General features: G+C 35.0%; 1 protein-coding gene across 1 annotated transcript in view; it reads right to left on the bottom strand.

The window, feature by feature from the left end:
• MAN1A2 (mannosidase alpha class 1A member 2) overlaps positions 1-24,025 on the bottom strand; it is a 157,300-nt gene that overhangs the window by 63,316 nt on the left and 69,959 nt on the right. The window contains exons 6-7 of the mRNA XM_513685.8: positions 21,106-21,200; positions 2,843-2,966 (exon numbers count right to left, since the gene is read on the bottom strand). Of these exons, the coding sequence (XP_513685.2) occupies positions 2,843-2,966; positions 21,106-21,200 (219 nt within the window). The remainder of the gene's footprint in view (positions 1-2,842; positions 2,967-21,105; positions 21,201-24,025) is intronic.

Raw genomic sequence — 24,025 nt, 5'->3', positions numbered from 1 at the left:
GATATAAAAATAATTTTAACATAATTAATATAAAAATATTTAATTTTTATTATTTATTTAGTCAGGACAGGGAAAATTATGTCATCTAGTTCCATTTTCCTGAAAATTCTTCTCTGTTGATGAAGTACTTCATACACAGAAAGGAATATACATATATATCTCGACTCTACTCACATCTTAATTTAAGAAATACAACACTACGAACACCTTTGATGGTCTGTTCACTGCCCATTCACATACTACTGCCTATATCCCAGATGTATCTGTAGTCTTGAGTTTCATATTTGTCATTATCTTGACTTTGTGAAAGCAAATTATACGAATTGGGTCATTCTTGTCATACCCAACTAAATCAGAGTCAAGGGGCCCAGCAGAAAATCACCTGCGGCACATAACGCCAGCTCCAAAAATTACGTTTTCCACAAGCTCAGCTGCTATAACCCTAAGATTATAGTTTTATCTACTGCCATCACCAATCAGAGCCAGACAGCTTCTAGAAGCTTTACTCATGTCAACACATTTCCTTTCAAAACTATACATAACATTTCTCTACTAATAAAACTTCCAACCTTCTCTTTGTTCTCTGGATGTACTGACGACCAACCACCCTACTCTGTGTGTATGCCCTGAATTGGAGTTCTGTGCTTCCAAATAAAACATTTAATTTAGAGATTCATCTCTATATATTATTTTTACTTCAACAATTTATCAAAACCATTTTGAATCCCTAACCAATATGCTGTTCAGCTTTGTTTTGAACTTTATAAAAATTGTATCATATTCTTTTAACTAACGGATATAAACATAATTCATTTTTCACTACTATTTTGTATTTTATTATATAAATTGCCAATATAAACAATGCTTCTATGTATATAATGTAAATGTACATACCAAACAATGGAATTGCTGGGTTATAGGGTATTTTTACTAGGTAATATTTTTTGTTTCCCATTGTAAAAATCCTTCTTTACCCCAAGGGCATATATTTTTTTATTCTCAAAGTGTCAGGGTTTTATATTTTAAAGTTAAGCCTTTAATATTCCTGGAATTAACTATTATAATCCACAGTGCGACACTTGTTAAAACAAGTTTCTACATATATGTAGGTCTGTTTAAGAGCTATCTATTCTGTTTGTCAGTCTGTTTGTCCCTATTAACAAATACTATACTGTCAATGTTGATAACTGGGCAATGTAAATCCAGCCAGTGTGTTTTTCCTCACAAGTGTCTAGAATGTTTCTTTACTGTATAAATTCTAGAAGTGTCTTTTCGAGTTCCACTGGGAGGAAAAAGGCCATTAGAGATTTTATTGGCACTGAATTTATGCTACAAATCAATTTGGGGATGACTGAAATTTTTATGATACTGTTTACCTATACATAAATACGATATCTCTCCATTTATTTATATCCTCTTCAATATCATTTAATAAAGTTTTGTATTTTTAAATTATTTTTAATTTTTATGGATATAAAGAGTTGTACATATTTTGATACTAGCATATAATGTATAATGATAAAATTTGAGTAACTGAAACATCCATCACTTCAAACATTTATCATTTCTTCTGTTGGAAACATTCTACGTCTTCTCTTCTAGCTATTTTGAAATATACAACAAATCATTGTTATAGTCACTCTATTGTGCTATCAAACATTAGATCTTATTCATTCTATGTAACTGTACTTTTGTACCCACTAATCAACCCCTTTTTATCCTTCTCTCCTCACTACCCTTCCAAGCCTCTGATAACCACCATTCTATTCTCTACCTCCGTGAGATCAATTTATTTTAGCTCCCACATATGAATGAGAAGACATAATACGTGTCTTTCTAAGCTTGGCTTATTTCACTTAACATAATGTCCTCCAGCAGTTCCATCCATATCGCTGCAAATGAAAGGATTTCATTCTTTTCCATGGCTGAGTAAAAATTTGAACTTTATCTTTTGTTAGATTTATTTGTAGGAAACATATAAACTTTTGTTCTATTACATAAGATATCTTTTTGCAAAATGACATTTTCTTGCCTTTTGAAGCTGGTGTAGAGAAATGCTACTGATTTTTAACATCCATATTGATCATCTATTTAAAAAAACATATTAAACTCTTATTTCTAGTAATTTAAATATAGACTGTCTTAATATCTTAGGTCAATAATCACGTAATCTGTGAATAACTACTGTTTTCTTTCTTCCTTTTCAATTCTTTTTTTTTTTTTTTTTTTTTTTTTTTTGAGACGGAGTCTCGCTCTGTCGCCCAGGCTGGAGTGCAGTGGCGCGATCTCGGCTCACTGCAAGCTCCGCCTCCTGGGTTCATGCCATTCTCCTGCCTCAGCCTCCCGAGTAGCTGGGACTACAGGCGCCCGCTACCACGCCCGGCTAATTTTTTGTATTTTTAGTAGAGACGGGGTTTCACCGTGTTAGCCAGGATGGTCTCGATCTCCTGACCTCGTGATCCGCCCGCCTCGGCCTCCCAAAGTGCTGGGATTACAGGCGTGAGCCACCGCGCCCGGCCCCTTTTCAATTCTTAAACATCTGGTTGTTTTTCTTGTCTTACCAGGCTGGGTAGGTACTGCAGCACAATGCTGCATAAAAATAGCAATGAAATTTTTGAAAAATGTAATAGTGGTTATAACTTCTCAAATAACAATACATATTTTAAATATGTTCTAAATAGAAAGGACATTTCTTTGAATAACTTCAAAAGAAAAAATAAAGGCTACAGCCCTAAAAAACATATATCTAGAAAGGCAAACCTTTTAAGCATTAATCAAATCTTTGGGCCAATCTTAAAGGACTCTTTATAATAAACAAAGAATAGAAGGCAAGAAAACAAACCTTTTTGTAGTAAGTCAGGTCCCCTGTCAAGTAGCTGAGGTGGATGAACTCCATATGTAGTGTACCAAATTCAGCCAGAATGCTGCTACCTGCAGATGCCCAGCCCCAGTTTCGCCCTACTCCACTGAATGAAAAGGAAAAGTAAAAGGAGACACAGGATTGGGAAAAGACCAAAACATTTGTTTAATGAATATGTAAATTTTAAATAGATCTCTTATAAATTATTATATCTGACACGATAGCTTATTTATATCTAAAATTGTATTAAAAATTTAAATAGGTAATAAATCCATGTTCTAAAAATTAAAACAGTAGTTTTTAAATCCAGTAAATACATTTCACCCATTTTCATCTCCATTCACCTCATCAGGCTCCACAGAAAATCACTTTCATTCGTTTCTTACATATTACTACAGAATGTTTTATGCAAATGTAGGCAATCCAAATATATATTCTCATTGTCCTCCTTTCTTAAACAAAACATAGCAAGTTGGTGGTCTTTCCATATCAGTTCACAAACAACTTTCTCAGTTTTTTTTTTTTTACAGTTGTACAGAATTCCATAATATTAATGATTCTCAAGTGGAATGCCCCACCCTAGAGGCACATGAAAATGTGTGGGAGCATTTTGAGTTGTCTCAAAATTTGAATGTGCAACCTCCACTTATTGTGCCAGGTCCAAAGTTATAAACTGCCCTGTAGTGAATGATCGGGACAGTATCATACAATAAAGAACTGGCTTGCACCAAACGATGATAGTGCCTGTGTGAAAATTAATATATTACATAAATATACACAATTTAATAAATTCCCTATTGATGGTCCCTTGGGCTATTTCCAATATTTTGTTACCATGAACATTTTTCAGTGAATAATCTCATAAACATTTCATTTGTGCAGATATAATCTCTAGAATGTGCTCTTGCGTTTTATTTTTTTAATGTCTAGTAATTTTTTATCTGAAGCCAGACTACATGAATGAAAAATTGTAGAGGCTTTGAATGACATTATCTTCTAAAAAGGTTAAATTTCTTCTGAACACAGACTGAGTAAATGCAGATTACATTGTGTTTTAGGTTTTGTTAAAAATAGTCCATTTCCGTTTTTACCCCAACTTCCAGAAATGGCCCTGGGAATTACAGTTGGAAGCCAGGGGTATTTACCAAGGGCACCTAAGCAGCCTAACCTCTGTTTCCCCACTAGCATGTGGCTGTTAAATTTTCTCCTTAGCCCTTAAATTTCTTCTGCTATTTTCTGCTGGGTTTCTTTGAGTCTTGCTTGCCCCATATATGTGGTTATGGAATCACCAATGACTTGAGGGAAATTTGTCCATAAATTTTGGGCTTTTCCTCTGCAATTTCTTTCTATATGAGATTTTGTCCCTATGTTTCAGTCATTTTAGCAGCTCTGGGGCCTGACCATTGTCTCCTCTGCCCGAAATGACTGCCACTTTAGATATGGCCTCTATTGCTCTGAACATGTTTTAGAACATATCCTCAGGGAAAAAGCCAATGTTTATATGGCGATGACCTTAGGATCATAGCCCCTCAAATTCTATCTGAGTTAATTGCATTTCAGTGTCTTCAAACCATTTGGTTTTATATATTTTGTCTAGCTTTCATGACTGCTTTTGGTAGAAGGGTAGTCTGATAAACAGTATTTCCTGGTTGGAACTGGAAGTCTAGATGATTCAAGCAGCAGAGTTCCTGGATTATTCCTATAAGAACTCTAGACCATTCTGTAGGGTCTTGTCTTATTTTTTGGGAGAAGTATAAATATAAATATTTTTGCCAGGCGCGGTGGCTCACGCCAGTAATCCCAGCACTTCAGGAGGCCGAGGCGGGCAGATTACCTGGGGTCAGGAGTTCAAGACCAGCCTGGTTAACATGGTGAAACCCCATTTCTACTAAAAATACAAAAACTTAGCCAGACATGGTGGCAGGCGCCGTAATCCCAGCTACTCAGGAGGCTGAGGCAGGAGAATCGCTTAAACCCAGAATGCGGAGGTGGCAGTGAGCCAAGATTGCGCCATTGCATTCTAGTTTGGGCAACAAGAGCGAAACTCTGTCTCAAAAAAAAAAAAAAAAAATATATATATATATATATATATATTTCTCATCTTATATTCACTTGTATTCTGTCAATTCAATATGTTATATTTTATTTGTGTTTAGAGAACATTAAAATAGATGTAAGAACATATCACAACCTTGCTTAAAGTTCCTTCATTGTTTGGTGCTATTTTTAAACTGTCTGAAAATATGGAAGGCAAATACCACTAGGATATTTTATAGCTAGAAGTGAGAATCAAAGAATAAATATGGATATAGTAACTACATAAGACAGTAATTCATTTCACAAATGTAAGTGTTTACTATGCTGTGAGAGAGTGGTGAACCTGACATATACTATTCCTGCTCCTACAACAAATAAGATCATTTTAAATAGTGATAGTTGCTGTGAAGAAAATTAAAAAGGAAAAATAGAATGTTGAGTACTAGAGATAGAAAGTGAGTTAGAAAAAAGGCTTTTTACATATTATGTTCAGAGAAAATGTTTCTAAAATGATATGATTTGAACTGAGACCTGAATGATGAGGAGCCACTAATGAAAAGATCTGGAAGAACAGAATTCCCAGTAAGGGAAACAGCAGATGTAGTGGCCTTGAGGGAAAGGAAGGAGGCTAGTTTGGCTAGAGTTCAGAAAGTAAGGGGAAGTGAATGACACAGGATGAGGTTAGAAAGCAAGGTATAATCTGGACTATGAAATAATTTTGTAGGCCATGGTAAAATTTTAGTCTTTAAGTGTGATGGAAAGTCATGAATAACTTTAAGGATTATAACATAATACTTAAGGAATAAAGCATACCATTTAGAAAGATTAACTAGGTTTCAGCATAGCGGATGAATTATAGTGTGGTCAAGTATAAAAACAAAACCTAGGAAGTCCAACAGTTTGCCATTCTCTATAAAAAGAACATCTCGCCAAAAGTCAAAAAGGAACACTTTTCAAAATACTAAATTCTAAATAAGGTTTTTAAATTTTTTGCACAGTGTCACAGGAAGAATCTAAAATATTAAATTTGATACTTACATATATCCTAGCATCTCAGAAAAATAAGAAAATCCCTAAGAACAAGATATAACACTGCTGAGGACAAAATTTCCAACTATAAAATGATGATGAGCTGCCAAAAAATAACCGGATCATCATTTCATGCAAATGTTATGGTTTTTTTTCAACTGATCAAAATAAAAGGTCTGGATACTAAAATTTACGTATATACTCAGAGAACCTGGGTAACAAAAAATTTGCAATGAATACCAAAAAACAAAAACAAGCAAGCAAAACGTATGTTTCTCTTACCTGACCACCAGCAAAAGGAAAGATTCTAAAAATGTTTGGTAAACTCTTGACAGTAAATCACCCTAAGTGGTCTACAATCATATTAAATTGTTTTGATAATGAGTCTTCTATATTTTGGTTTGCATTTTGTTCAAAGTCAGTTGAATATATTTAATCAATGTATTGAAAGAATGGAGTAAAGCTTTCAGTAAACTGCAATTATTAGAAACAAAGCTTGCAAACACACTGATATTGAAATGCATTCCGACAAAAGCAAAGAATGAACTGAAGAAATTAAAACACTCAATGTGTAAGCTTAAGTTGAAGTATCTTCATTTGTAGGAATAATGGTTTGATGGAGCTCCTATTTTCAATTAGATTTATTTATATTGTATACTTCAATGGAATGAAATTGAGAAGCCCTATGATTCTGTATCATCTAAACTGGATGATCATTTAAAATAATTACAAATAAAAGTCAATGTAAAAATATCTCAGATTTGTGGAAGGTATTCTGAATGAAAGCAAAAGAATGGGATTTGTAAAACTATCTGGTCTGAAATATTTAAACATTTTAATATGCAAAAATTTAGAATTGAGAATATCCTAAAATTAAGCAGAATTTGCTCTGAGCAACTGTAGGGAGAATACCTTCTCTAATAAAAGCATAAAAGAGTCAATTGAAAGTGCCAATAATTTCAAATTTAGATAAATATACAAGAATGTATGTTTTTAATAATTTCATTTTAGAAAATAGGTTTATAGCAGAATTATTTTACAGGATACCCAATAAAATAAAACCAATTTGTCAGTGATTAAATACTCAGAAAATTAAATAGTTTTAATGATTTCAGCTCCCCCATTCATTCTTAAATTGTACTCTTATGAATAACACACTATATGGTCATTCTCATTATATGATGCCATAATCTGGCTTATAAAATATTTTTAATATAATGTAAATATTTTATCTATGATATCATTTATGTGGCAACATATTGTTTTACCTTATGGACTACCAAATTTGCTTAACAAATGACCTTACTCTTGAATGTTCAACCTGTACTTATGATTTTGTGAAATACGCCATGATAAACATAATTTTGTAGATGTCTTCCTTAGTCCATACATCCGATTTCTTCGGGCACATTAACAAAGGTTGAATTGCTGGGTCAAAAGAAACAAGCTTTAAGGGCTTTTGACAGATAATACACTAGTCTACAAGTAAAGCTGAAATGTAAGAATGGCTTTCTTCTCACCTTTTTATTATAGCAGATGCTTTAAAAATTTTTTAAGTAAAAACTTCCTTGTTTGACAGCAGATGAATATAACAGCTTTAATTTTTATTTTAAAATGAAGTCTGATTTTTGTTACATTTTCATTTAATTTGAGAGGATATGTAATATACTCATGATTTAAAATTTAAATGGCACTGAAAAAGCATAAAGTAAAAAAAAAAGTATCTCTCTAAGCCCTCTACCTCTTCCAATCACTCTCAGTACCAAAGCAATCTGTTAACACATTCTCATCTATCCTTTTGGAAAACTGCATAAGCATAATTTGAGTTGTCTATTACATTTTAAATACTCACTGGTCTCTTCTAATTTTAATTCTGTATTTTTACAAACTTTTTTCTAAATATGTTTTCAAAGTTAAGATTGTCCTTCAATTATAAGGTAATGTTATTTTTTGTTATTACACAGCCCCTCAGCCAAGCGTAGGATCTGGTTTATTTTTAAGTATATACTGACGTATAATTTACATACAAAAATGCATCCTTTCAGGTACACCATTCAATGGGTTATGACAAATGAAAACAAAGACTGGTATACAAACCAAGTCAATCCTTCCAAAACATGTCCTTATCCCTTTTGCAATCAACACACACACTTCCTCCACCAAGTCTCAAACAACTCTCAATTTGCTTCCTCTCACTACTGATTAGTCTTGCATGTTCTAGAATTTCATACAAACATCATACAGTATATGCTCCTGTGTTTGGCTCTTTCACTCAACATGTCTTTGAGATTCACCCATATTGCTGTGTGTCTCAGCAGTTAGATTCTTTTTATGGCTAAATGGTATTCCATTGGATGAATATGACAACTATTTACCTATATCCTGTTGATATGATAAACATTTGAAAAACAGTCAAACTGTTTTCCAAAGTGTCTCTACCATTTTACATCCTACCAACCTAAGTTTACTATCTTGCCTTTTCATTGTCTATTTTTCCCATTAGTTGTTTCCTTCTCTATTCCTGCCTTCATTTGGATTCAGTAGTTTTTAGTATTCCATTTTCTTTACCGGCTTATTTTTTTATGACTGCTCTAGGCATTACAACATAAACCATTAACCTTCCCACAGTAGACCTTTATATATTATACCACTTCACATATAATGTAAGGGCTTCACGTCTCCATACTATCCTCTGTGCTACTGTGGTAACAAATTTTTCTCCTATGTATATTATAGGCCCCACTATGCGAGTTATTATTTTTGCTTTAAACAAAGACCAAAACAGAAAAAATAAGCCTTTTATATTTATTCAAATATTTACTGCTTCCAGTGCCCTTCCCTTCTTTGTGTAAATCTGTTTTTCCATCTGGTGTCATTAGAAAGTTCCTTAAAATTTCTAACAATACAGGTATGTTGGCAATAAATTCTCTAAGCTTTTGTTTGCCTGAAAATGTCTTAATTTCACCTTTGTTTTTAAAGAATATTTTCAGTGGCTATAGAATTCGAGATCGACTTTTTTCTTTCAACACTTTCAAGATGCATTCGATTGTTTTCTGGATTGTATTGCTTATGATAAGAAGGAAGTATTTCTATTTTGGTTCCCCAATGTAAATGTCTTTCTTCTCTGGCTGTTTAACTTTTCTTTTTCTAGTCACAGATTTTCAGACGTCATGTTTCTTTATATTTATCCTGCTGGGTTCCATCAAATGTTGGAATCTGTGAATTTACAGCTGTTTAACAAATCTGAAAAATTTCTAGACATTACTTCTTTAAAAACAGGCATATCTCAGAGATATTATGGGCCTGGTTACAGACTACCTCCATAAAGCAAATATTGCAACAAAATGAGTCACACAAACTTTTTCGTATCTCAGTATATATAAAAGTTATATTTACATTATACTGTAGCCTTTTAAATGTGCAACAGCATTATGTGGAAATAATGTTCATATCTTAATTTGAAAAATACTTTATTGCTAAAAATGCAAATGATCATCTGAGACTTTCAGCAAGTCATACTCTTTTTTGATGGTGGAGGGTCTTGCCTTGATGATGATGGTTGCTGACTGATCAGGGTGGTGGCTGCTGAAGGCTGGGGTGGCTGGGGCAATTTCTTAAAATGAGACAACAATAAAGTCTGCTGTATTGATTGATTCTTCCTGTTTGATTTCTCTGCAAGACGAAAGATCTCTCTGTAGCATGTGATGCTGTTTGACAGCATTTTGTCCACAGTAAAAATTCTTTCAAACTTGGAGGCCACTCTCATATCCTGACACTGCTGCATCAACTAAGTTTACATAGTATTCTAAATCCTTATTGTCATTTTGACAATGTTCATAGCATCTTCACCAGGAGTAGATTCCATCTCAAGAAACCACTTTCTCTGCTCATCTGTAAGAAGCAACTCCTCATCCATTCAAGTCTTATCATAAGACTGCAGTAATTCGGTCCCATCTTCAGGCCCCACTTCTAATTCTGGTTCTCTTGCTATTTCCACCACAGCTACAGTTACTTCCTCCACTTGAGTTTGAACCCCTCAAAATCACCCATGAGGACTGGAATCAAATTCTTCCAAACTCCTGTTTGATACTTTGACCTCCTCTCAAGAATCACAAATGTTCTTAATGGCATCTAGAATAGTGACTCCTTTCCAGAAGATTTTCCATTTACTTTGCTGAGATCTGTCAGAGGAATCACTATATATGGCAGCTATAGCCTTACAAAATGCATTCTTTAAATAATAAGACTTGAGAGTCTTAATCACTCCTTGACCCATGGGCTGCAGAATGGATGTTGGCAGGCATGAAAACAACATTAATCTTGGGCATCTTCACTGCAGAAAATGGGTGACCAGGTACGCTGTCAATGAGCAGTAATATTTTGAAAGAGATTTTTGCTTAGCAGTAGGTTTCAACAGTGGGCTTAAACTCTGCCATCAACAGATGTGCTCTCATCTGAACTTTGTTGTTCCACTTACAGACCACACAGGGAGTAGACATAGCAAAATTCTTAAAGGCCCTAGGATTTTTAGAACAGTAAATGAGAACTAGCTTCAACTTAAAATCATCAGCTCTATCAGCCCCCAACAAGAGTCAGCCTGTCCTTGAAAGCCAAGCATTGACTTCTCTTTAGCTATGAGATGGCATCTTCTTCCAGTAGAAACCTGTTTCATCTACACTGAAAATCTGTTGTTTAGTGTAGCCACCTTCAACAATTACCTTAGCTAGATCTTCTGGATCACTTGCTGCAATTTCTACATCAGCACTTACTGCTTCACCTGTCACCTTTATGTTTTGGAGACAGCTTCCTTCTTTAAACTTTATAATCAACCTCTGTAAGCCTCAAACTCTTCTGCAGCTTCCTCACCTCTCTTAGCATTCACAGACGTGAAGAGAGTTAGGGCCTTGCTCTGCATTAGGCTTTGGCTTAAGAGAATGTTGTAGCTGGTTTCATCTTCTACACAGACCACTCAAACTTTCTCCATGTTGGCAATATAGCTATTTCACTTTCTCATCATTCATGTGTTCACTGGCATAGCACTGTTAATTTCCTTCAAGAACTCTTCCTTTGCATTCACAACTACTCTGACTGTTTGGCACAAGAGGCCTAGTTTTTGGCATGCCTTCCTCACTAAGCTTAATTACTTCACATGCCTTCCTCACTAAGCTTAATTATTTCCAACTTTTTTTTTTTTTTTTTTTGAGACAGAGTCTTGCTCTTGTCACCCAGGCTGGCATGCAGTGGCGCAATCTTAGCTCACTGCAACCTCCGCCTCCCAGGTTCAAGCGATTCTCTTGCCTCAACCTCCCAAGTAGCTGGGATTACAGGCATGCACCACCATGCCCAGCGAATTTCTGTATTTTTAGTAAAGATGGGGTTTCATCACATTGGCTAAGCTGGTCTGGAACTCCTGACCTCAGCTGATCCACCTTCCTCGGCCTCCCAAAGTGCTGGGATTACAGGTGTGAGCCACTGTGCCTGGCTGGGTTTTTTTCTGTTTTTTTGTTTTGTTTTGTTTTTTGAGACAGGGTCTGGCTCTGTCCCCCAGGCTGGAGTGCAGTGGCACAATTTCAGCTCACTGCAAGCTCCGCCTCCTGGACTCACACAGTCCTCCTACCTTAGCTTCCCAAGTAGCTGGAGCTATGGGCATGCACCATCATGCTGCATTAGTCCATTTTCACACTGCTGATAAAGACATACCTGAGACTGGGCAATTCACAAAAGAAAGAAGTTTAATGGCCTTACAGTTCCACGTGGCTGGGGAGGCCTCACAATCATGGTGGAAGGTGAAAGGCACATCTCACATGGTGGCAGACAAGAGAAAAGAGCTTGTGTAACAAAACTCCCCTTTTTAAAACCATCAGATCTCGTGAGACTTATTCACTATCACAAGAATAGCACGATTCAATTACCTCCCGCTGAGTCCCTCCCACAACACATGGGAATTCAAGATGAGATTTGGGTGGGGACACAGCCAAACCACATCATTTGGCCCCTGGCCCCTCCCAAATCTCATGTCCTCACATTTCAAAACCAATCATGCCTTCCCAACAGTCCCCCAACGTCTTATTTCAGCATTAACTCAAAAGTCCACGGTCCAAAGTCTCATCTGAGACAAGGCAAGTCCCCTCTGCCTATATGTCTGTAAAGTCAAAATCAAGTTAGTTACTTTATAGATACAATGGGTGTACAGGCATTAGGTAAATACAGCCATTCCAAATGGGATAAATTGGCCAAAACAAAGGGCTACAGGCCCCATGCAAGTCTGAAATCCATTGGGTCAGTCAAGTCTTAAATCTCCAAAATGATCTCCTTTGACTCCATATCTCACATCCAGGTCACACTGATGCAAGAGGAGGACTCCCACAGCCTTGGGCAGCTCTGCCCCTATGGCTTTGCAGGGTATAGCCCAACCTCCTGGGTGCTTGAACTGGCTGGCATTGAGTACAGCTTTTCCAGGTGCATGATGCAAGCTGTTCGTGGATCTACCATTTTGGGGTCTGGAGGACAGTTGCCCTCTTCCCCCAGCTCCACTAGGTGGTGCCGCAGCAGGTACTCTGTGTTGGGGCTCCAACCCCACATTTCCCTTCGGCCCTCCCCTAGCAGAGGTTCTCCATGAGAGAGAGTCGTGTCCCTGCAGCAAACTTCTACCTGGACATGCAGGTATTTCCATACATCCTGTGAAATCTAGGCAGAGGTTCCCAAACCCCAATTCTTGACTTCTGTGCACTGGCAGGCTCAACACCACATGGAAGCTTGAGGCTTGCATGCTCTGAAGCCATAGCCTGAGCTTTAGGTTGGCCCCTTTCAGCCACAGCTAGAGAGGCTGGGATACAGGGCACCAAGTCCCTAGGCTGCACACAAGGGGACCCTGGGCCTGGCCCACGAAACCACTTTTTCCTCCTAGGCCTTGGGCCTGTGATGGGAGGGGCTGCCATGAAGACCTCTGACATGCCCTGGAGACATTTTCCCCATTGTCTTGGGGGTTAACATTCGGCTCCCTGTTACTTATGCAAATTTCTACAGCAGGCTTGAATTTCTCCTCAGAAAATGGGCTTTTCTTTTCTGTCACATTGTCAGGCTGCAAATTTTCTGAACTTCTATGCTCTGCTTCCCTTATAAAACTGAATGCCTTTAACAGCACCCAAGTCACCTCTTGAATGCTTTGCTGCTTAGAAATTTCTTCCGCCAGATACCCTAGATCATCTCTCTCAAGTTCAAGGCTCCACACATCTCTAGGGCAGGAGCAAAATGCCACCAGTCTCTTTGCTAAAACATAACAAGAGTCACCTTTGCTTCATTTCCCAAGAAGTTCCTCGTTTCCATCTGAGACCACTTCAGCCTGGTCTTTATTGTCTATATCGCTATCAGCATTTTAGGTAAAGCCATTCAACAAGTCTCAAGGAAGTTCCAAACTTTCCCACATTTTCCTGTCTTCTTCTTCTCCAACCTCTGCCTGTCACCCAGTTCCAAAGTTGTTCCACATTTTCAGGCATCTTTTCAGCGATGTCCCACTCTACTGGTACTTGCTGCTTCACCCATCACCTTTATGTTTTGGAGGCAGATTCCTTCCTTAAACCTCGTGAACCAACCTCTGCAAGCCTCAAACTTTTCTCCTGCAGCTTCCTCACCTCTCTTAGCATTCACAGAAGTAAAGAGAGTTAGGGCCTTCCTCTGCATTAGGCTTTGGCTTAAGAGAATGTTGTAGCTGGGTTCACCTTCTACACAGACCACTCAAACTTTCTCCATGTCGGCAATACGGCTATTTCACTTTCTCATCATTCTTGTGTTTCACTGGCATAGCATTGTTAATTTCCTTCAAGAACTCTTCCTTTGCATTCACAACTTGGCGGACTGTTTGGCACAAGAGGCCTAGCTTTTGGCCTATCTCAGCTTTTGACATGACTTTCTCACTAAGCTTAATTATTTCTAGGTTTTTTTTTTTTTTTTTTTTTTTTTTTGAGACAGGGTCTGGCTCTGTCACCCAGGCTGGAGTGCAGTGGCAGGATCTCAGCTCACTGCAAGCTCTGCCTCCTGGGCTCAAGCAATCCTCCCACCTTGGCTTCCCAAGTAACTGGTACTACAGGCACACACCACCATGCTCAGCTAATTTTTGTATTTTTTGTAGAGGCAGGGTCTCACTATGTTGCCCAGGCTGGTCTCGAACTCCTAGGCTCAAGCAATCTGCATGCCTCAGCCTCCCAAAATGCTGGGATTACAGGTGTGAGCCACCACGCCCAGCCTATTTCTAACTTTTAATTTAAAGTGAGAGACATGCTATTCTTCTTGTCTCTTGAATACATCAAGGCCACTGAAAGGTTATTTATTGGCATTGTTCTGTCTCAGGGAGTAGGGAAGCCCAAGGAGAAGGAGAGAGAAGGGAGAATGGCCAATCTGTGGAGCTGTCAGAACAGAGACAACATTTAGTGATTAAGTTTGCCATCATCTATGACTGCTTGTTCATGGTGCCCTAGAGTAATAAGAAAGATCACCGATCACATATTACTATAACAGATGTAATAATAATGAAAAGTTTTAAAATATTGTGACAATTATCAAAATGTGATATATGCTGTTGGAAAAATAGCCCCAATAGACTTGCTCAACACAGGGTTGACACAAATCATCAATTTGTTTAAAAAAAAGAAAAAGGAAAAAAGGAATATCTGCAAAGAACAATTAAGTGAAGCACAATAAAACAATTCATGCTTGTAGTTTTTCTGCCACTCCTCCCACTCCCAAATTCGCCACTCCCATCACTCCATTACAGGTACGTTAAGCCATCTGACACTGCCCCATAGGTCACTGGATATGCTTCTCTCCATACTCCAGCTTTTTATTTCTCTTTCTGTGCTTCAGTTTAGGTGGTTTCTATTGTTTTGTCTTCAAGCTTACTGATCTTTTCTGATGCAGTGTCAAATCTGCCTTTAAGCTTGTCAAGTAAATTTTTTATTTCATATATTTCTCACCTTTAGAAGTTCCACTTTGGTCCTTTTTAAAATCTCTTTTCTCATTCTTCACATTTGCCTTTAAATCCTCAAGCACACTTACAATAGCTATGTAAAGTCCTTTACTGCTATCTCCATCACCTCTGTTATTTCCATGTCTGTTTCTATAAACAGATTTTTCTCTGGGCTACAGAATAATGGGCTACATTTTTCTGCTGCTTCTTTGCATGCCATAAAGTAAAGTAATTTTGGATTGGATTACGGATATTATAAAAGTATATTGTTGGATATCTGAATTTTATTTTCTTTCTTTAAAACATGTTCAGTTTTCTTTTAAACATATTCAGACAAGCAGAGAGCCAAATCATGAATAAGCTCCCGTTCAGAATTGCTGCAAAGAGAATAAAATATTCAGGAATAGAGCTAACAAGGGAAGTGAAGGGCCTCTTCAAGGAGAACTACAAACCACTGCTCCAGGAACTCAGAGAGGATACAAGCAGATGGGAGAACATTCCACGCTCATGGATAGAAAGAATCAGTATCACGAAAATGACCATACTGCCCAAAACAATTTATAGATTCAATGCTATTTCCATTAAATCACTGACATTCTTCACAGAATTAGAAAAAACTATTTTAAAATTCATATGGAACCAAAAAAGAGCTCAGATAGCCAGGACATTCCTAAGCAAAAAGAACAAAGCTGGATGCATCACATTACCCAACTTCAAACTATACTATTAATAGCAAAAAAATTTGCAATTTATATGACAAAGTACTAATCTAGCTAATACACAAAAATACCTTAAGGATTGATTTTTTAAAAAATAGCCAATAAAACAAACAAAGGACATAAAAAGGCTATCTACTGAATAAAATAAATTCAATCTCACTCAAAAATTAATAAACATTGGAACAAGATTTTATATTTACCTATCTGATAAATAAAAGTAAACCATATTTTCAAAAGGTTCGATAAGAGCCATTCTCACACACTTATTAAGGAAATGTCAACTGGCATATCCTCTCTAGAAGACAGTACCTATCAACAGAAAAAATGTATATAATTCTTTGATCCACTATTTCTACTAAAGTCATACCAACACATGTCTATGTACACATACACACACACACCATTCCCAACATATGCAGGATACTTCTTCCAATATTTTTTGATAGTATTAAAATCTAGAAATAATCTAATAGTTCACTAATACAGAATTAATTTTAAGTCACAATATTTTCATAAGCATTATATTACGAAGCTCTTAAAAATAATGAGATTATATATAAAGTGTTGATACAGAATAGTTTTTTAGATCTATTGCTAAATGATGTAAAATGTCAATATTGTCAGACTGAATAACAAAATTTGTATTATGATCCAAACTATATGCTGTCTCCAAAAGCAGGACTATAGTTAAAACAATACAGTGAAGCTGAAAATAAATGGAAAAAAAGAGATAAACCATGAAAACAGTAAGCATAAAGTAGAGCAGCTACATTAATATCTGATAAACTTCAAGACAAAAACATTACCAGAGATGAAGACACAGTGGAATAACACAACGCTCAAGTAATCAGAAAGCATATAATAAACGTGTAAGTACTTAAGAGTAAAGCTTCATCAAAATGCATGAAGCAAAAAATTGACGGAAATAGAGAAGAGACAATTCCACAATCATACTTGGGATATTTTAACACTTCATTTCAGGAATGCATAAAACAATTATACCAAAAAAAAATCAGGAAAGATACACATGATCTAAACACCATTAACCACCTTAACCTAACTGATATATACAGAATGTTACACCCAACAAATGCAGAATACACATCCTTATCAAGTGCATTTACCAAGAAAGACCATATGCGGAGCTATAAACAAGTTGTAATAAATTTGAAAGGATTCAAATTATAGAGTAATTTTTATGATCACAATGAAATTAAATTAGAAATCAAAACAATAAGATATCTAAGAAACATCCTAAAATTTGGCAATTGAACCACACAATTATAAAAAACTAATGCATTGAAGAAAAAATTCTACAGGAAATGAGAAATTATTTTGAACTGAATAATAACCAAAAAAAAATCAAAATTTCTGGAATGCAGCTAAAGCAGTCCTTGGAGGGAAATTTATAGCTCTATAGAAAAACAGTAGTTTATGGGGTGAAAAGAGAGAAAGATACAAGATCAGTGTAGAAAGATACAACCTACAGTTCCAATGTAAGGAGCCAGAAAAAGAGCAAAGTAACTCCAATAAGAAAAGAGAAGGAAATAATAAAAATAAACCAGAAATCAATAAAACCAAAAAAAAAGTAAAAATTAACAAAAACAGAAGTACTTTTTTGAAAAGATTAACAAAATTGACAAATGCCTCATTAAACTAGTAAAGAGAAAAGAAAGAATACAAATTACTAGAATCAGGAATGAAAGTGGTTGTTGCTATAGAATCTACAAAGATGAAAGGTAAAACAAAGTAACACAAGAACAACTTTACACCAAATTTTCTAATTTAAGTGAAATAAAGAAATTTATTTAAAATTAACTAAAACTGACACAAAATAAAACAAAATCTGAATATAAGATATATGTTTATATATCTCATAAATATATATAAATTTATATATAAATTTTCTTTTATATGTATACATATAAATTTACATATATACTATATATATATATATACACACAGACACACACACACACACAAATATGAAAATTTGGGCAGGGTGCAGTGGCTCACACCTGTAATCCTAGCACCTTGGGAGGCCAAGGAGGGAGGATCACTTGAGCTCGGGAGTTTGGGACCAGACTAGGCAAGACAGTGAGAGCCCACCTCTACAAAAATAAACAAAATTACCTGGGTGTGGTGTCACACACCTGTAGTCTCAGCTACTAGAGAGGCTGAGATGGGGGGATCACTTAAGCCCGGCAGGTCAAGGCTGCAGTGAGCTGTGATTGTGCCATTGTACTCCAGTCTGTACAAAAGCGCAAGACCTTGTCTCTAAACCAGCCCCCTCCAAACACACACACACAAATTTTAATTTGTTATTAAAAACTTTCCAACAAAGAAAATTTCTGGCTCAGGTAGTTGCATTTAGGTCCATCTATCAAACAGTTAAGAAAGAAGTAACTACAGCACTCCACGAATTAATTCTGCAAACAAAAATTTTAATAATTTAATAATATCTCATTTAATAAGACCAGGTAACTCACACCAAAATCTGACAAAGACATTCCAAAAATAAAATTCCTACCAATATCCATCATATAATTTCAAAGGGTATTAGGAAATAAAATACAGCAAAATATAAAAAGGATACATTATGGCCAAGGAATATCTAAGGAATTCAAGGTTGATTTAACATTTGAAAATCTTACAAGTAATTTACCATATTAAAAGAATAAAGGTGAAAAACCTTATGATTATCTCCATAGATGGAAAAAAAGTATCTGGCAACATTTAACATCCATTCATGATAAAACAACAACAAGAACATCTCAGTGAAATAGGAATAGAAGGAAATTTCCTCAATGTGATAAAGGAAATTGATATAACTGATGAAAACTCCACAACTAATGCCATATTTCAATTTTTTTAGAAAAGCAGTATTTCAAAGCTTTTATGGAAATCTCGAAGAATGTAAAAAATATAGATGGAGATGATTTTTTAACCAAGACTGTAAACTAAAAGTTATAAAACATATATTTGTATATATAAAAGTTTAAAACTTATGAGTCATAAATTATTATAAAGACAACAGACCAACAGAAGAGTAGAGAGAGAATTAATTATATAATCTACAAAACACTTTATAAATTAATTAGAAAAAGACAAAGAACTCAAGCAAGACTTAGGAATAAAAAATTCATCAAAAAGCAAATCTACATGCCCAATAAATTTATGAAAAGGATGTTCAAAATTCACTAGTCAGAAAATACAATGAATATTTTATAGCAACCATCGTGTCAAAAATTAAAAAGAATTTATACCTGCAGACATTTAGAGACTCTCACATATTGTTGGTGGAAATGTACTACAGCCTTTCTGGAACACATTTTGGCAATATCTATTAAATTTAAAAATACATATCCCTTTGATCCAGGAACGCTACATCTAGAAATCTGTCCCACAGATTTAAAAAAAAAAAAAAAAAAGCATATGCTTTTTGATCCAGCAATTGTATTCTTGAGAACCATTTTCCAAGAAATAAAATTCCTACTACACAAGAACATGTATAACAGGATGCTATTGTAGCAATGTTTGTGGTAGGAAAATAATGGAAACAAATACCACTGATATGAAAATTAATGAATAAATTATAGTATAACTATCCCATTTCTCACTTGGTATTCATCACAAAGATTTATTTAGATCTTTATTGAGTAACCTGGAATCGTATTTCCATGGAGTATTATTGAGTGAGAAAGATAAGAAGCAGAAAAGCAAGCCATTAAAGTGATAAACCAAATAAACATTACAAAAAAAGTTCTGCTTTTGTTTCTGTCTGCTGTATCATATTGTAGAAGATAAATATGATAGATTATTAAGATGGGTTGGCTTTCAGTCATCAAGACTAAGGGAAGGCCTCTGTGTGGGAAATGCGTAGACCCCAGCCAAAAAAAAAAATTTTTCAAAAACAGGTAAATAATGCTAGGTGCAGTGGCTCACACCTATAATCGCAGCACTGAGGTAGGAGGATCACTTGAGCCTAGGAATTCGAGATCTGCCTAGGCAACAAAATAAGATCCCTTCTCTGCAAAAAATTTACTTAAAAAGTTTTAAATAGGTAAATAATTACATACATGATATAAAAACTCAAGTAAAATTATGTATTTGTTTACATACCAAAGAAATTAAATTAAAATTAATCTTATAAAAAGCTCACAATATGGTCCTTGGAAACCTTTTTACTTTAATCTCAATCTTAAATTAGAAGTTCTGCAATTTAATCTTGATTTTCAAGTTCTTTTCCTCTATGTAGACAAAAAAAGAGCCTCCAGTCTGTCTTCCTGTCGGAATTAAGTTTTAATTATTATCTAAGTAGATAATAATGTCTGATTCTGACGATGATCCTGAAGGAAATATCACAAAATCTGTCACAAAACTAAGGAAAGAGAACAAGCGTATACACAACATCACTTGGCCATATCCTTCCATGGAGCTTGCTCTGGAACTCCAGCCAGCTTTTTCCTCACCGAAGAGGTAATCTGCACTATACATAGTGCATGAAATCAGAGATAGTAAAGTTAGATTTAATGTTCAGTATTAAATGCTGCTGACATCTCAATGTAAATCTAAACTCAATAAAGTTCTTCAATTAGAAAAATTTTACTAAAGTCAAGTTGTTTTTAAAAATAATGTCATAGATTCACATCTCCAGAAAAATAAATGTTCCTAACTTTTATTCTAAAGGGTCTGAGTGCAAAGAGAACAACAATCAAATTTTTAGGTAATTTCCAAGTTCCAACATTATGATGAATAAATTTTACTAGGAGAAAAAATGAGCACAACAAATTTCAGTCAGCACAAATTACTTAAATGCAAGTTCAAATATGTTGACATTATTCAAATGTTAATTGTATATCTTTACATAATTTATAAAGTTGTCCAAAGAAAACATTTCATCTATTTCTAAGTAAAAAAACCAATGTTTTCGATTAGAATAAAACAGATTATAAAGATTGATGCTTAAGAGTTCACTTTGAACTTCACTAGTGTAGATGCTATAATAAAAACCCCGCAGTCAACATCATAAATTATGTCTTTCTTTATCTTTAATATGACATTCAGCAATAGGAAGCCCTCATTTCTAGGTATATTATTTTCTATTTTCACTTAGAAGATCAGGAGGTGGTATATAAAAAGAAAAAGAGGGAGGATGTACTTTGACTCTATTCTAGCACTAAATGGAAATGAATAAGCAAATAAAAGAAACAAATATTGTATACCATACAGGTGAGGAAGAGAAAACTAGACTTAGAGAAACGAGTAGTAAAAACTGCAATGAAGTTAAGACAATTAACCTGTTTCAAAGGACTTATTTTAAAAATCAGAAAATGTTTTAAAGAAACACATTTATGCATATACACAAAAGAAAACAAAGATTATATATAGAGAGAAAATATGTCTTTAAAAAAATGTGGGGGTGACTCATTAGAAATTTCTAAGACTAAAAAGGTCAAAATAATTCTTCCAGAATAAGAATACCCACATAGAGTTACCTTTTCAAATTCACCATTGCCCAAGGAATCCCAGTAGGTGTGTTAAAGGCAGGAAGGAGTTTCTCAGCCAATTGCACTGCTTTCGTCTTGAATATCTGAGATTTAAAACATGAATATTCATAAATTATAGCCATTAGTAAGCATTTACTTATTGCTCTCTCTCTCATAGTATACATAGCACAAGGTACCGGGTACACGGGAGCACAGGGTGGGAAAAAGCATCTCATTGGTACCAGGCAGCATTTGGCAATCAGAGAGCATGTTTGCAAACTGGATACTAAGGAAAGCTAACCATGCAAAAGGCCTAAAACAACAATTAATTGAAAAGGAAGGACATAGTTTTGGTGTTGATAGTCTATTTTCATCTGGCAAAAAATTTAAGAAGAAACATTAGGCTATGGACTTTTCATCCAAGGTAAACAGGTTTAGTTCAAAATATAAGCAAAAGAAAGAGGTAACTCAATTTGCATAAATGCCCTTAAATTACTCTGAACATGTTATGTCTCAAAATTTTCCATCAAGGTTTAATCATATGATAAAAAAGGAAAGAAAACATTTGAGTTCACATACTAAGTTTACTTTGAGAGTTATAAATGCTTCATTTGTCAGTTCCAATTGCTGCTTTTTTGGTATCCAAAAATAATTGCCTAAATATCAGTGGTTTCCAAACTTTTAAAATCATATAGATAGTAAAATTTCTACTATTTCCTTAGCATGTAGTATTATCAAGATGTATATAGAAAAATTTCTACTATTTTCTTAGTACATCCCAATAGGTAAGTGTGTGTACGTAACTTTAGAGACCACTGACTTACAGATTCCAAACTGTGACTGGGTCATAATGTTCTATTAGGAAAAGTAGCACATTCTCTTATATGCATCAAGCCTATCCCCTCTCAAATGGTCTCCAAATTGACTAGTTATTTAAAATTCCATCTTTTTACTGCAGCCAAATACTTTTGATAAAAATATTATTAGATTCTTCTAATAACATAATAAGTAGTTGAAGATCTGGAATGAATCAAAATTTTGAGTTGAGATTATATTATAACAAAGCATACCAACATTACTGGGGATAGAAAATATTAGAGAGAAATATGTACAAGTAGATAAGGAAATATCATAGAGGTAACGCATCCCCATTACTCTCTCCTTCATGCACTCTCCTTCATTCACTGTCCCTCATTAAGATGTTCCAAAGTTCCCTCAACAAGGCACAAGCTTCTTAGCAGAACTTTTAATTAGATATATTCACACATCTACAATTTACCATTTCCTTCAATATCTACTTTAACATCAAAACGCCAAAGAAAAACATTATAATTTAAAGTCAAAGTTGTAATAATGTTCTCATATTCATCTCATTAATTAGGAAAAGCAAATGTAAAATCAGTTCTCTCTTTATTAACATTTACATGTTAGTAAAGACAAGTTACCTTATAGAGCAAACAGTATTGCTTCTGTTTACCATAAAGACAAAGAAATCAACTTTCTTATCTAGAAACTAATATTAATACTATATCTTTGTTAATCACACATTTTGTATCATATCTTTTCTACATATAAAATTAAAACTGATAAAATGACCTATGAACTTTTTCTAAATAGAAAGCATGCTCAATTCACTTCCAGAATAAACCAATAATATATTGTCTAATTTTCAACTAAAAATATTGTATCATTAATAGCAATTAACATATAAACAGTTATAGTAGACAGGTCTAAAAGAAAACAACACCCTAATGTCATTGAGAAAAAATCCCTTACATAGTATATAAATCTTAATTTATAAATATATAAACTCTTTAACAATATATTTTAGACTTATCTTCCCTATTTTCAGAAAAATATTTTGGTAGGCAACAGCAAATTAGTTTTCAGTATGCAATGCAGGCAAATAATACAAAATCCAAAAAGTATCAAAAGTAAAAAATTAAGTCTCTTTTTCAGTTCTGTCCCTCAGCCACACAATTCCTTTTACAATGCAACCACCTGTTAGCTTCTTTGTATTTTGTGCCAAATCAGTCCCATGGTATACATGGTTCCTGGTCATGTCACATAAAATCCTCATTCCCAAACCTCACAAAAACAGAAATTCTGTTGCAATTTACACACACTCAGAGTCTTTGTCTCTCTCTAACACAGAATATCACACATTCTAAACTTGTTACTTTAACATATTGTTTTGTACCTTGGAGAGCTTTCCAAAGCAGCCTACAAAGGACTACCATCTCATCCTCTTTGGTGGCTGCAGAATTTCCTCTTTTATGGATACACTGTAATTTATTTACTCAGTCCTCTATTAATGGACATTTAATTTGTTTCTACAGTATATGGCTATCTAAGATAAATTCCAGAAGTGAATTTGTTGTCTCAATCAGTATAAGCATTTGAAATTTTGGTAAGTTACTACCAATTTGCCCTCCATATATGCTTTACTAATTTATACTTCTACCAGCAATTTATGAGTGGCTTTTTCATGATATCCTGTTAACACAAAGAGCTTTAAAGTATAAGTAACAAAAGTTAGGCTGGGCGTGGTGGCTCACCCCTATCATCCCAGCACTTTGGGAGGCAAAGGTGGGTGGATCACTTGAGGCCAGAGGTTTGAGGCTGGCCTGGCCAACATGGTGAAACCCCATCTCTACTAAAAACACAAAAAATTAGCCAGGTGTGGTGGTGCGCCCCTATAGTCCCAGCTACTCAGGAGGCTGAGGCCGGAGAATCATTTGAACCCGGGAGGCGGAGGTTGCAGTGAACCCAGATCACGCCACTGCACTCCAGCCTGGGCAACAGAGCGAGAAAAAAAAAAGTAAGACAACACAATAGGTAACACAGAACCACTGTAGATTCTTGAGGAGGGAACTGACATTAGGATCTATATATGCTTCTTATGCTTGTTTTCTCTATTAGAGTACTT

The sequence above is a fragment of the Pan troglodytes genome, chromosome 1 (assembly GCF_028858775.2).
Source record: "Pan troglodytes isolate AG18354 chromosome 1, NHGRI_mPanTro3-v2.0_pri, whole genome shotgun sequence".
NCBI lineage: Eukaryota > Metazoa > Chordata > Mammalia > Primates > Hominidae > Pan > Pan troglodytes.
This window is presented reverse-complemented; position numbering and strand designations above follow the sequence as displayed.